A 14,344-nucleotide genomic window follows, 5' to 3' on the forward strand; every position below is an offset into this window, starting at 1 on the left:
TGTCCAGCATCGCAAGATAACCCCCTGCTAGAAGCTATTGTCAGATTTCCTCTCGAAGAGAGGGGGTTGCCAAGCCATTTGCATGCCAAAAATATGGGCCACCGACAGGTAGACGGGGGGGATACCCCCTGTAGCGAGTGCCTTTTCGTGTCCCACCCCTACCCCCATCCTGCGCGGTGAGGTAACCCTAGTGTAAAATTAGTTTGTCAACTAAAAGTTAACTCTAGGTACAAAGAAATGCTCATAATCAGTATGTGGTATAATATGTTTAAACACTACACAAAAATAGAGACAAATTATGATGGAAAATCATAATCTATCTCTATTTTTGTGTAGGCTTTAATATAAGCCCACATATATTGAACATCTCTTTTCATTTTTTGAATATGTAGGCCCATTCTAAACACTACACAAAAATAGAGGTAGATTATGATGAAACTTTCATCATAATATCATAATGTATATTTAAAAATAGAAAGAATAAAAGCTCTTTTCTGTTCTTTAAACATGTAAACTTACTTGATACTTTCAAGGCACCAAAAGTAATAACTTTTTCTCAAAAAATCAAAACGAGTTTTTGTTATTTTTTCTCTACCTTGCAAATCTTGGGGCTACCCTTGTAGTTTGTGTGAAAGCAAATTGTATTTCGGAGGCAAAAACTTCTACTTTTATAGTATTTTTATATCGATTGATAAGGGATCAATCAATGTGTATATCAATCGATAAATATATCGATAGATATGTAAGAAGCTATACAAAGAATTTAAAAAAGTTGATGTGTCATCAAATGATACGGTCAAATAATATGGAAAAACGTATTATACATCCATTATTTGCATATAAACGTTTTGCGAATACAATGTAGATGACGTTGACTAGAGAGCCTAGGGCCCAAGGGTATTCAATGTTTTAGTGGGTAGATAGTAGAGGAGCTATAGCCTAGAGCCCATGATGAGTGGGAAGGTTGGGCTTGTTTGCTGGCTAGTGAGGTTGACAATAATACACATGAGTGGGAACGATGCTTCAGCATGTCGTATCCCAATTTCGCACTACACAATTAGCGGATAGGCCGTTAAGGCTGGTTGGCTAACATACATGGACAAAAAATGACAACCATGAGCAAATGTCCTTAGCCGCCACCTACATGCCTGCATTCTCAAAAAATAGGTTGTTTGAGAAGAACAATCCTTGGGGAAATACCTTCGCATGTGCACATATATCAAGGGTGACACCCGAATAGAAGACCAAGAGCTATTCAATGAGCTTCTTATCCATAGTATAATCGCATGGAATCACTCATTGCTAGATATTCCATCCATGGGCTGCCCATAACGCTCTCGACTACTTTGCTATGTTCTTTCCCTCTCTCATGGGAGCAACACTCCAACTCTGCCTTGCTCGACACAGTTCAACCTCTTTCTCTTTGCACCATGGCCTTGCTCTTCTTCCTCTAACTGCATTGTGGCACTAAGGACTCTCGCCTTTGTGTCTCTTCCTTCCCCACCACCATTGCCTATTTACTATTGTTAAGCATGGAGCTTCTCCTCTTTGTCATGGTCTCTTTGTGCAGTTAATGGCAACCAGGGCTTGCAGGCAACGGGACGGTCACAAATTGCACCTTCCGGTACGTATGCTAACCGACCCACATTAGAGAGAGAGAGAGAGAGAGAGAGAGAGAGAGAGAGAGAGAGAGAGAGAGAGAGAGAAGCAAGTTACAACCTGGAACTCTAGTCACTACTCGTCAACTTTGCAACTGTAGCTCGCCATAGAGAGAGAGAGATCGTCAACTGTAGCTCTTCGGACGTTGCCACTGCAACTTATTGCTGTAATTGTTGCTTTGTCTCTCTCTCTCTCTCTCTCTCTCTTTCTCAAGACTCATTAGATAGATCTTTGAGGTCTCTCGGGATTGTTCTTACAATGTTAAAAACTTCTCTTCTCTCTCATGGTTGATTGACTCTCTCGGGCTTGCTCATTCACTTCTTGTCCTCGTGCTTGTTTGCCTCCCAGCATCCCCCTCCAGCCTCCCACGCCCTGGATGGCGTTCAAACGCACCATCTCTTATTGTGCCACATGGCACCGCTCGAAAAGGCTTCTCCATAATACAGTAAGAAGATTTGGAACATTCTTGTCCTTTATTGTTTCAGACTTTACATGTAGGCACCCCACTATGATACACGATTCAACATTTTGAAAGGGGTGAGCGGCGCCTATGTACCTATATGTTTTGTTTTGGAAAGCAAAATTGGTGAGACTGTAGACAGACCCAAAAGGAGGAAAGGCGATAGGGGCACCCAAAAAATGCAAAGCAACGATAGTGGGTACGATGGTATCATGTCGTGGAGAAAACAGGTCAACGTCTCTGGCATATAGGAATGGGAATCATTCTGCTTGAGCTACTGAGCTCTCTCTCTCTCTCTCTCCCCCCACCCACACACACACACATCAGAGAGTGAATAGCTTGGTAGTGCACATACATACATATCAACACAGTGCTTAGCCAAAAGCTTTGAGAACTCTTGACAAATTTTTCTACCAGAAAAGCATCTCATTCCGGAGAGGAAACCGCAAAATCAAATCTGCTTCGGCGAAAGTTTGGTGTACTTGCCGCGCAGACGTAATTCAAAACAGAGCTCCCTGATCAATCCACAAACACAAGCACACATGCCCAAGGACACACAAACACACATGCCCAAAGAAGAGGAGGTAGAAGGAAATGTCACTTCTAGATCCTGAATGTGTCGCCATCCAGCTCGGGCCGACGAATGAAAACCAAACAAAAATCCCACAGAGCCAGGGCTCAGAGCCGAACCCACCGTCCTTGCACAAAGTACACCCACCGCAGGCATGGCATTCAAAACTTCCCAGACGAGGCGCAGCTTTCGTGTGCATCGCCCTCGCCATCTACACGCTCTTCATGTATCTCCCTACCATCAGCATTGTGGTCTCTCCATGCTGGGCCATAACATCTTGCCTCACCACAACAAAATCAAGTTCTGTTCTTGAATCAAACATAAAATCAATGCTGCTTGCCACCAATGCAAAACTCAATCGACTTGAGACCTACCAGCAAACGGATTTGCGACACATAGTCTTCGGCATTGCATCGACGGTGAGCAACTGGGAAAACAGGCAGGAATATGTAAAGCTATGGTGGCAGCCACCAGCAGGAGGCACACCTCGCAGAGGATTTGTCTGGCTGGAAGAACCACTATTGCAGGCAACAAATGTCTCCGCAGACAATTTGGTGTTACCCGATGTTCGCATCTCTGGCAATACAGATAGGTTTCTTTACACATGGAAGGGTGGCAGCCCATCAGCAATTCGGGTATCGCGGATTGTCTCCGAGACATTTCGACTCAGCTTGCCAGATGTTCGATGGTTTGTGCTGGGCGACGATGACACAATCTTCTTTCCAGAAAATCTTGCCATGGTTCTCCAGAAATACGACCACACAAAATTGTACTACTTAGGGCAATCCTCAGAGAGCCATAAGCAGAGCGCACGGCACTCGTTTGGGATGGCATACGGGGGTGGGGGCATTGCCATAAGCTACGCCTTAGCAGAGTCGTTGGAGAAGATGCAAGATGGTTGCCTAACGAGGTATCCGCATGTCTATGGAAGCGATAGTCGGATCGAGGCATGTGCTGCAGAGCTTGGAATACCGCTCACAAGGGAGCCCGGATTCCATCAGGTGCGTTTGATTTTACAGATTTAATGTGTGAAGGAAGCCAGCAAAGAGCTCACCTCATTGTTTTGAACAGATTGACATGCACGGGGACATATTTGGTCTACTCGCTGCGCATCCGGTAAAACCTGTCGTCTCTCTGCATCATGTGGACAGCATAGAGCCGATTTTCCCCAACATGACGCGGCTGCAAGCTCTGCAACATCTTGTCATCGATGGAGCGGTGTCCGATCCGGTAGGCACATTGCAACAAAGCATATGCTATGACACACACCAAAATGTAACATTGTCTGTATCTTGGGGTTATGCGGTGCAAATCTTCGAAGGTACTTGGACTCCATTGGAGGTGCAAAAGCCATCAATGACATTCCTTGATTGGAGAACAGGGCAAGCCGATGAAGAGCTCTTCACATTCGATGTGCGGCGACTTCCTGAAGACGAGTGCACGAGGCCGGTCGTCTTCTTCATGGAGAGCGTGAGGGACGTTGGGGATGGCACGACGTCTATTGGTGTTTACAAGCGCTGGGCGCCATCGGAGAACTGTAGAAGCTTCATCGGCCACAACACTGTTGAGGTTCACAAGCAACGGCAAGGCCAGTCTTGGCTGACGGTAAGCGCTTCGCTACATCACTACATATAGAGAGAGACTGTGTGTGTGTATAAGCAAAAGAGAGAGAGAGAGAGAGAGAGAGAGAGAGAGAAAAGATAGAAAATTTGTGCGTGTGCGTGAGAGAGAGAAAGAGAGAGAGAGAGAGAGAGAGAGAGAGAGAGAGAAAAGAAGAAGAGTAGGAAACTATCCCAAGAGACCTTAACGGTCTATCCGATGAGGAGCGTTGAACTCAAGACCTGTTATCGAGAGGGAAATGGCATAACCAATCTACCACACTGTTGATAAAAAGGTTATACCATTTTCCTCTTTTTATTAGCACACACTCACACTCACACCCACACACACACACACACACACACACACTGACACCGGAGAAGAAGAGTATTTTAACGTCGTAGGAAACTATCTCAAGAGACCTTAAAGGTCTATATATATATATATAGAGAGAGAGAGAGAGAGAGAGAGAGAGTAATAAGAGCGCAAGATATCCCATTAGTCTTGAAATTCAAGGAGAGTGAACTTGGAATAATCGATCTCCCACGCTTCGAGAGCAAAGAGAGAGGGAAATATTTTCAAACGTATCAGGAATTCGAGAGAGGTGGAGAAGAAACGAATGATTAGAGCTTATATAGGACAATTAGGTAGACTTTAGCGTATGGATTAAAGGACTCGCTTCGACGGTACTTTCACAATTGTATCGATAGGGAAAGCTATTATTTGTATGTAGTACTTTTGGTGGAATAGGATGTTAAAACTAATGTCGTTAAGTACTACTACAACAATTTTCAGGCAGTTTTCTACATAGTCTATTGGAAAGTTTTCATGTATTCTCAATCAGAACACATGGTATGCTAATTGAGCAATGCAAAACTTCAGAGTTATACTCTAATAGAGACAATTAAGTTTGATAGACTAGTTCTACACATGAGGTGAACTATCTTGATTTCCTTTATAACCCAAGTTCTGTATTGGGGTAAAAAAAGTATTGAGCATAAGCAAGGCTTGACAATACTTTGGTAATGCTTAGGTTAGTCAATAATCCTCAAGAGTAGTGATTCCTTTAGCGTGTTGAGCATGATGATTGTACAAAGAAAATATTACTGCTTCACACATACGGGGTCTACTTTCACTTTTCATTACATAAAATCTTTTCAAGATGCTTTAGCATCTCCAATTACCATCTCCATTCCACTCACTATTTAAAACCATTCCTAATGGGTAGGATTTGACCTCATCACATAGAGAGAATAAGGCTCAAGCTTAATCACTACGCTACACGCCTATGGTATCTTTTGGGGTGTGTTTAACCATTAAAAAAAAAAAGAATACTCCCCCCTACCTACCACCCTCCCCCCCCCCCCCCCTTTCCTTTTTCCTTTCCCTTCTCCCTTTTCCTTTCTTTGCCTCTCACAACTAATTAATGGGCTCACTAAAAGAGAACGTTTTGGCCACGTGTTGGTCTACAATTCAAAAGTGCATTAATTTCTTCATGAGATTCTCCAATGCTAAGGTTACAGGCCTCCCAAAAATGCCACGCCCATACACCTGGCAATGGCCATGGCGATGGAAACTTGCATGCATACACTCACAATCAACACAGCCCATGGCACCTCTCTCTCTCTCTCTCTCTCTCTCTCTCTCTCTCTCTCTCTCTCTCTCTCATCCCCCCTCCTATCTAGACCTTGCACTCTAGCGAGCCCTTCTTTCGCCTGCGAGGTCCACTTCAAAGTTTGTTGATCACTTCCATCGCATGCACTCGCAACACTATTTGGAACATGTGTTCCCTGGCTAGAACCAGACCTATCTCATGCACCCTTTGCCATCTACCGTCTGCAAGCATTTCATAGGAGCCAATGCATGCTAGACAACAGGCAACGTAGTCCCCCCACCCAACCCCCTCTTGCCATTTGTTGCTCCGCATTCAAAGCAACCACAGACATGCCTATCCTATTCTTGTGCTCCACAGAGAGAGAGAGAGAGAGAGAGAGAGAGAGAGAGAGAGAGAGAGAGAGAGAGAGAGAGAGAGAGAGAGCCCATGCATTGTGCTCTTTCTCTCTATTAAAGTTTGTCACTGATCGCAACCCAACCCTCCTTGCGCTCTCTGTGTAGATCCGTCATGCTCCACACAGGTCCACTCGTCATGGCTTCCCCTACTCCACACATGCAAGGAAGAAGCTAAGCACGATGCGCTCCACCGTATTCAGACATGGCAGAGACACAGAACATCGACATTAAAAAATATCAAAAATCTCCCTCCCCCCCTTCGCTTTCGCACTGACACAATAGCGTCACGTTTTTTCCCTCATTGGTCCAGGTCTATATCCATGCCTAGGCTCTACAACCCTTCTACCCTCCATTCATCAGTGTTGTCATCGTTGCTCCCGTTTCCTCTGTTTGCAAGTTGTCGACCCACGCGTGCATGCATGTAGATAGCTCCTTTGCGATGCCAAGGCTGCAAACCCCCACCATAGAGGCACCGAGCTTGTTACCATCCATGGCTTGGAGCTTGGAGCTGGGCCTCACCCACCAAGACGTCGGGATGGTCTCTGTGCAAAAAAAAAATCTGTCTCATTTGCTTTGCCGCAAACAGAAAATCTCTTGCTTTACCTCTCTCTATCTCCTTCACGTACACCCTTCCCCTCTCTTTCTTTTGACTAACCCTCTTTGCACGCTATCCCATACACATGGCATTTTGCCTTTTTCTCTCCCCTCGACTTGTCTCCTCCCCCCTTTTTCACTTCAAAGCTATGAAAGGCATCTCCCAAGATACCCCTTAATCAACCTCAAACCAAAATTGGCAGGGCCTACTTGGTTAGATAGAAAAGCACTCTTTGTATAGGAAGACTCGTTAAGCATCACGTCAAGACCAACATGAGGATGGTGAGTGAACCTAGAAATTCACCTCTAAGAAACTATCCATACAATGTGAGTTCAAAGGGTATTAAAAAGACCTCTCTACTTACATTTTATGACGTACTAAAATAATCCCATTTTCTTGAAAAACTTACAATTTGTTTCCAAAATTGTAATAAAAAATCCATTTTGTAGATATAATTCAATAATTTTTTTTAACTACATACCCCTCCTTTCGAACTTTCACGGTATACTTACATTTTATAGGCGACCCTCTCAAGGATGAATCCTAAACTTAAAGTGTAGAGTCAAGATAAATGAAGGACCCTTCTGGCTATAAAGCTAGTGTTTTAAGATAGTCTATACACAGGGTCTTGTCATGCTCTTGTTAAGCCATGACATCATCCAGGGACCATACTTACATCGGCTATCAGGGCAGCCACCCCTACCAACCTGCCCCCTCATCCTTGATACACAAGGTCCATAATCTTGTCATTCTGAGATCTTTTATTTATCGATGGCCCAGATTTGCCCCCATCCTAGGCATTCCATCTGCTGAGAACAAGGCACAAGTAGTCCTAGACCAATCCTTCGAGTGTTGCTTGCACCCAAGTGTCCATATTAACACTTTGCTTTCTTGTATAATTTTTGCGAAGCTTGCCACCTCAAAACCTCCTTCAAACACACGGCGGTTCCTTGTCTGCCATACATTATGTAAGAAGAAGTATCTGATGATCTGAGTGCTGACAAGGAGTGCAGGACTACCTGAATTCTTACCTCCAAGGAATAGGTCAGTCTTGGAAAAACTAATTTTCCATGTTCTTTGGACCCACTTGCATATTATCCCTGCTAGGCCTTTGATAGTTGGGCAGTCCATGAATAGGTGGGCCAGATCTTCACTAGCCAACCTGCACCCGAAGCATCGATCTGACCAAATCCCTCTCTCCTGAATCTTCATCCCTGTCGGTAGAGCACCCCACACAACCTTCCATAAGAAAACCTTGATGTGCTGCGGAACCTTTGGCTTCCACATGTTCTCCATTACATGCTCCCACCTTGCCTCCGGCCATTGCTTTTTCCATAGCTTGTTAGGAGGGCTAGACCAATTCTTCTTTTGCATCATTGTCTGATAAATGCTTTTAGTATGGGGTTTCCATAAGAGACTGCTTCCGGGCCATTTCCAAGCATTCTAGTCCAACTTCAAATCACAGATTGGCATCACTAAATTGTCAAGCTCTTTCATCACTTTGTGGACAAGCAAGACCTCCAAGCTATTAAGTTGGTATTGGGTAACCATAAGGTCAATGGTTTTCCAACTCTTGTTGCCACTGTCCCAGAAGTGCCCAAGTCGCTTCAGACCCTTATTATTCAGCTTCCTGACCGTCTCAATCCAATAGGGAGTTTGTGGCGGATCCATAACTTTGGAAAGCCAGGGGGACCAATGTAGAATGGAGTTCTTGAAGTATCTGGCTTCTTCCCCCCACTTTAAAACTCCTGCTGCTCTATTGCATTTTCTTACCAATTCTCATGAGCTGCCCCCCAGTCTTAAGGTAGACCACACTGGGGCTAGCAGTTTGTCATGAACTTCCACCCCTCTCCACTTTCCACCTTCGAGCCAATTTTAGATGCTTCTATCATATCTCTGATCATGACAGCCCAAAATTGATCCTGTTTAGCCAAGGAAACAACAAATTTGGTGCAACAAGCTTCTGCATGGGCCACAGGGTTGAGAATTCTGGGGCCTCCTTGATTCCCCAGCCGAGCAATTGATTCTCAACGGGCCCATTGCCATGGCTTGGAAGATTTCATGTTATTTTTCCATAAAAACCTTTTTACTGGTTTTAAGGACTCTTTCCACTGACACTTATTCAAGCACCCACTCAAATCTTTGCTTGTGAGCTACGTCCACCTCCAAGGGGGCTCCTAGATGTCTAAAGATGTTCCCTTTTGTGACAATCTCCCCCGACTAGACAGAAGGGTCAAATGAGTCATTTTCTGATAGAGAGATCAGCCTTGACTTCTCTATATTACATTGGGACCTCGAAGCTACTGAGAATATTTGTACAATCTCCAGAGCTTTTCTGATGACCTGGGGGCACGCCTTCAAGAAGAGGAGAGAATCGTCTGCAAATAGTTTTGCTAGGAGTTGGCTATTCCCTGGTAAGGCAAGGCCTTGCAACTCCCCTCGTTCCGCACTAGCTTCGAGCGTCGTGATTATAGACCTTTAGACCTCAAAAGAGCCCACAATTCTATCGTTGAATAGGAGCTTTGACTAGCTTCTAACACCCATTACACATACCAGCCGACATAGGCGAGGACCAAAGCCCAGAGCTTCCATGACGGCTTCTATATATGTCCATGTTATTTTGTCATAAGCCTTGTCCAGGTCCAACTGCAGCAAAATGCACTCCTGCTTTGTGACAGTTGCGTATTCAATGCCCACCATTGCTGCCAAGATGTTATCGTAAATGGACCTTCCTTTGATGAACCCATGTTGATGGGGTGAGAAGATCTTGGTTAGTAAGGGGGCTAGTCTGAGGACTACTAATTTAGCTATAATTAATAGGCCACCGACATCATCGTTATAGGGCGCCAATGCTTCGGTTGAGTTTGAAATGGGTTTGATAAGCCCTCTCTTAACACTTATCTCCAACGACCCTTCAACCATGGCTTTGTTGGCCAATCTTGTGATTGGGGCCTTGAGATCATCCCAAAATTCTCTATAGAATTCCACGGTCATCCCGTCCCAACCAGGGGACTTTTCCTTGCCAAGGGCTTGCAATGATAGTGAGCATTCGTCTTCGGAGAATGCCCGTTGCAAGCTATTAGGTTCTGAATGGGGAATTTCCTTCTTGACACTCTGAAGTAAGGTCCCTCTGGCTTCTTGCACTTCTTGGGACTGGGTCTCTGGCCGTCCAATGATTTGACTAAGATAGCTCAACATCAAACCAGCCATTTCATCCTGGTTATGGACTGCTATCCCTTTCTCATCATCGAGCGAGCGGACGTGGCCCCGACTCTTCTTGATTTTTAAAGCCCTAAAGAAATGAGCTTGATTGGAGGCTTCAGGTTGAAGAAAAGTCTCCCTGGAGAGAAGCCTTGCCTTTCTGATATCTTCTAACTGCTCATTAGCAAGGTTAGATTTGGCTTCGAATCGCCGTTGTCCTGTCATAAATTTGGGGGTAGCAGCGGGAGTAATGATCCTATTATTATTGCCTGCACCTTCAGAAGTTCGTTGTATGGGAATCGATTCTTCCACAATCTTTTCTTGCAGCTTAATATCCATTTTCTCACATACCATATCTCCTTTATCCTTCCTTGCATTTGTCCCTTCGTTACTGCCTCCTTGCTTCTCGAGCCCTTCCATCGGGGATTCCATTTTATTGGGGGCTTGTGCTGCTGGAGCTGCAGTATCATTAGACTTCAAGGGGCAATCCTTGGCGAAGTTCCCAAAGTTGTTGCATTTAAAACATGCCCCAAAGTATGTTACAAAGTTTAGCAGAATAGTAACAAGCCCAACTCCGACATTGACAACCATGCTCTTAGGTGGCATTTTAGACGCATCCCATCCTATACAAACTCTGTTTGAGGTTCTGCCAAACCCTCTCTTGCTAGGTTAAATAAGGGAGTGCCCAGTTGGCTAGAAAGCATCCTAAGATTTTCCCACAGCCAGTTAAGCAGTCCCACAAACTCAACCCAGACTGGATGGAACTCTTGTAGAGATTCAACTGAGTCGAACACTCGCTCCCAAGGCACCACACAAACCGTAGTCCTATTAAATACTACGGGCCCTTTGCCAAGGATCTTTTCCACATCGGAGGTTTCTTTGAATCTCACTGAACAAAAACCTTTGGGCTGTTCAATATAATTCACTCACAATTGTGAGTTTTGCTATTAAAAAAAAAAGATAGTCTATATACATTTTCACACTTTGGAAAGATGAGTGGAATGGATCCAAGCGCATCAAAAAATATAGGGACATACTACACATGTGGGGAGTATGAGAGTTTCCTAGGACTAGACACATGACGCCATAATTTTTTGTGTCAGATGATCTAAAGTGTTGGTCATTCTCTGTAAAGAGACCTTTACAAGAACATTGATAAAGTTGAGTTTGTAAAGACCGCCAAGTAAGGTACTTGTTGAAAGCATGTGCACCTTTAGACGGTGGGTTTGACTCCGTATGAGATCCACTCAAAGGGAGAGAATCATTCACTACGGACTTTGGCTTGTTGAAGCAACAATGGTGTCACTCTGCACACTTAGTTCTTTAACCCTCATTAGTGTTATAAAAAATCGGGATCCATTGTACTATAACTGGTTATAATTGTCAAATCACGGCTAGATTTTGAGCTCGCCTTTAAAAAAACGGAGAAATTTACACAAGTTTTGGTGTAATCAACGGCAACAACTTCAAATTTTGACCTAAAAATGGGGAGAATTTTAAGTTTGCCCTTATTTTCACTGGTTAGGGAAAAGCTCCTACGACAATCATTATATTCTTAGGAGCTATATTTTAGAAGGAATACTCACTCAATCACTGCTATGTTACATTCAAGTGAATGCACATCTCAATACACATACTAGACTCATAGAGTTTGTTCCTATTGGCCTAAATAAGCTTTAGGCCAATGGTATTCTAAACAACCTTCATGTTTGGTTGCTTCAAAGAAGTCAACACTTTTACTTTTCTCTATGTTAATATACAACTACAAGTGATAATAAGGTATGACCCATTTATGATAATCTCCACATACTTTGTCATGTCAAACTCGTGGAAGCCCAATGGACATTGGATTTATTGTAAAAAGATGTTGGCACAAGCAAAGCATCATTTACCACGAACACAAAACCTGACAAAGGGTGCAAATATACATGTTCTCTAGGTGAGTTTTTTCACTCTGGTTATTTAGGAGGAATAATCTTCTTTAAGGAGAGAGTAATGTCACGACAAGGGTCTCACCCCTAGGGGCACTTATAGTTCAACGATTTTATATAGGATGAGCATATATATAGGTCAATCCAGTGGTTATATGTCTGTCTCTAGCTTGGATGAGGGCTTAAGGGCATTGCTTAGAGGCCATACCTATGGAGATGCTTGGCAGGTGGTCTCACAATTTTTTTCATTTATGGTGATGATGTAATTATTGTCTTACTGTAGAAGAGCTAGACCATTGCCAAGCCACAAGCATTGATAAGATCTCTCTTTAAACACACTACACTGTCACTCATATCATGCGAAAAGAAACCTTGACAACCTCAAGGGAGCTGGCTTCCATACATGGCAAGCCAATGTAAAGGGATATCAAATGAGAAAGAACTTATGGGGCATTGTCAAAGAATCTACAAGAGCAAGACATTGTTGCCACAAGAGCAACAACCACAAAATTTCAAGCCAAGAATGGGCAAGCTTTGGAGAATCTCTCAGGTGCAAAGGCTAATTATGGTTTCCCTAAAGGTGCAATTGTGATGTCTCAACATGAAGGAAGGTGAAGAGCTCTTTAATGTTAGCAATAAACTCAAGAGCATTTGCTCAGAATTAGTTGACATTGAAGTTCAAGTGGATGAAGATGATAAGGTGGTTATTCTTTTCAAAGTGTTGTCTAAGGAGTACAATCAATTTGTCACTCTCTTTAAGGAGAAGGTGCCAATCCCCAACCTCAAAGATGTTATCAACTCTCTCCGAGAGGAGGAGAAGAAGATCAAAGGACCACCAAAGGAGAAAGATAGTGGAGGTGATTATGCAACAACTTCAAAGAAAAGATCAACCTTTCCCAACATAGGACCCATCAGAGGTCAAAGTTTTGTCACTTTGGTTTCAAACCCTTTCTTCCTTGTCTTGACTTCGAGTTATTTGTCCCATCTTGGATTGCTATGAATGAGAAGGGCCTTTGAACGAGTTGATGTGTTTCTAATGTTTTTTGTTTTGAGCATTTAAGAGAGGAAGGGGAGTTTTTTTTCACAAACCTAAAAAATTGGTTACTCATTCTATGGCTAGTGTCATAGCCAAAAAAGGTGTCTTCCTATCCCTAAGCTCTAGTGTGAGCTGAATGTTGAGTTTGAATGCCCTTTGGTCGTGTAGATTTGTACGATTTACCAATTAGGGAGAAAGGAGAGAGAAGTATGAGTTCTATATGACAAACATAGCTTATTTTTATTTGTTTCATCGCCTTCAAATGTGAGGTAGCCATAGGTGAGGGTAGAGGGTGGGAAAAGATACATAACATAAGAAGGTCACGGGCCCTTGATCTCTATTTGACACAGGCATGGTGGGAGAGGATCAAGGGTCGACGCCATTTTTGGGGCTATGAGCGAAATCAAAGCTGTAGATTTGGCACCTTGAATTTTAGAAATGCTACCTCAAATTTACTAAAATTTCCAAATTTACATTGGTCCACATTTACGAGATCAAGCCTACTCGCATTTATATCAAAAGCGTGTACATATGAAGAGGTTAGGGCAATGTGCTTCCAAGGGCGACGTCTACTAGGTTAAAGTCTGGGAGGATCAAGGACGTAGGTTTTGTTGGAATTTGTAATGTGTCCCAAATTTACACAAGCGTATTGACTGCCCGCGTGCTCCCAATTGTTGACCCCTTGTGACAGGAGGGTTGCGAACCTATTTAGGTCTTGGAATATTTGTTAGAAATATTAGATGGTAGGAAATATGTAAAGGATCGAATCACTCTCTCCAAGCTTCAATGGTGAGCTAGCAAGCTATGGGGGGTGAAGCCTCAAGCTCACCATGGTATTAGAGTTAGGGTTAGAGCAATAAAGATTAGAATTAACACCAATAGAGTAGCACATAATTAGAGTGTAGACAATATAATAAGGTTCAAAGTGCAAAGATTCATTAGAAAAGAGACTCTCAAATAGGCTTGGTGCATTACAATCATTGGCTAATGCTATTGCACCCTCTTGCTATTCGACCATGCCATTATTTCATCCTTCCTAGGTAGCTTTCCCATAGGAGCCACAAGTTGAGCTTATCCTAACAATCACCCCCTTAAGACAAATTTGGGGGCCCTCGATCAGAATAGAGGGTGTCCATAGTACATTTAGAGACATTTTCAACCATAGCCAAAAATTGCTTGAAGCACATCAACACGTCGGACTTCTCCTTAAGCGGATACACCCATGCATGCCTGAAGTGAAACTCATGAAGTAAAGGTAATTGCCCAAGGACAAAGTTTTCAT

The 14,344-nt window shown here is 43.4% G+C and overlaps 1 protein-coding gene across 1 annotated transcript in view; it reads left to right on the forward strand.

Annotated features, from left to right (window-relative positions):
• Positions 1-2,237: 2,237 nt before the first annotated feature.
• The window catches only part of LOC147423963 (uncharacterized), a 42,689-nt gene continuing 30,582 nt past the window's right edge, over positions 2,238-14,344 (forward strand). Inside the window, exons 1-2 of the mRNA XM_086501128.1 lie at positions 2,238-3,691; positions 3,762-4,295. Coding sequence (XP_086357254.1) covers positions 2,714-3,691; positions 3,762-4,295 — 1,512 coding nt within the window. The 5' untranslated portion in view covers positions 2,238-2,713. The remainder of the gene's footprint in view (positions 3,692-3,761; positions 4,296-14,344) is intronic.

This window comes from Adiantum capillus-veneris, chromosome 26 (genome assembly GCF_014529385.1).
Source record: "Adiantum capillus-veneris isolate H3 chromosome 26, ASM1452938v2, whole genome shotgun sequence".
In the NCBI taxonomy this organism is placed as follows: Eukaryota; Viridiplantae; Streptophyta; class Polypodiopsida; order Polypodiales; family Pteridaceae; genus Adiantum; species Adiantum capillus-veneris.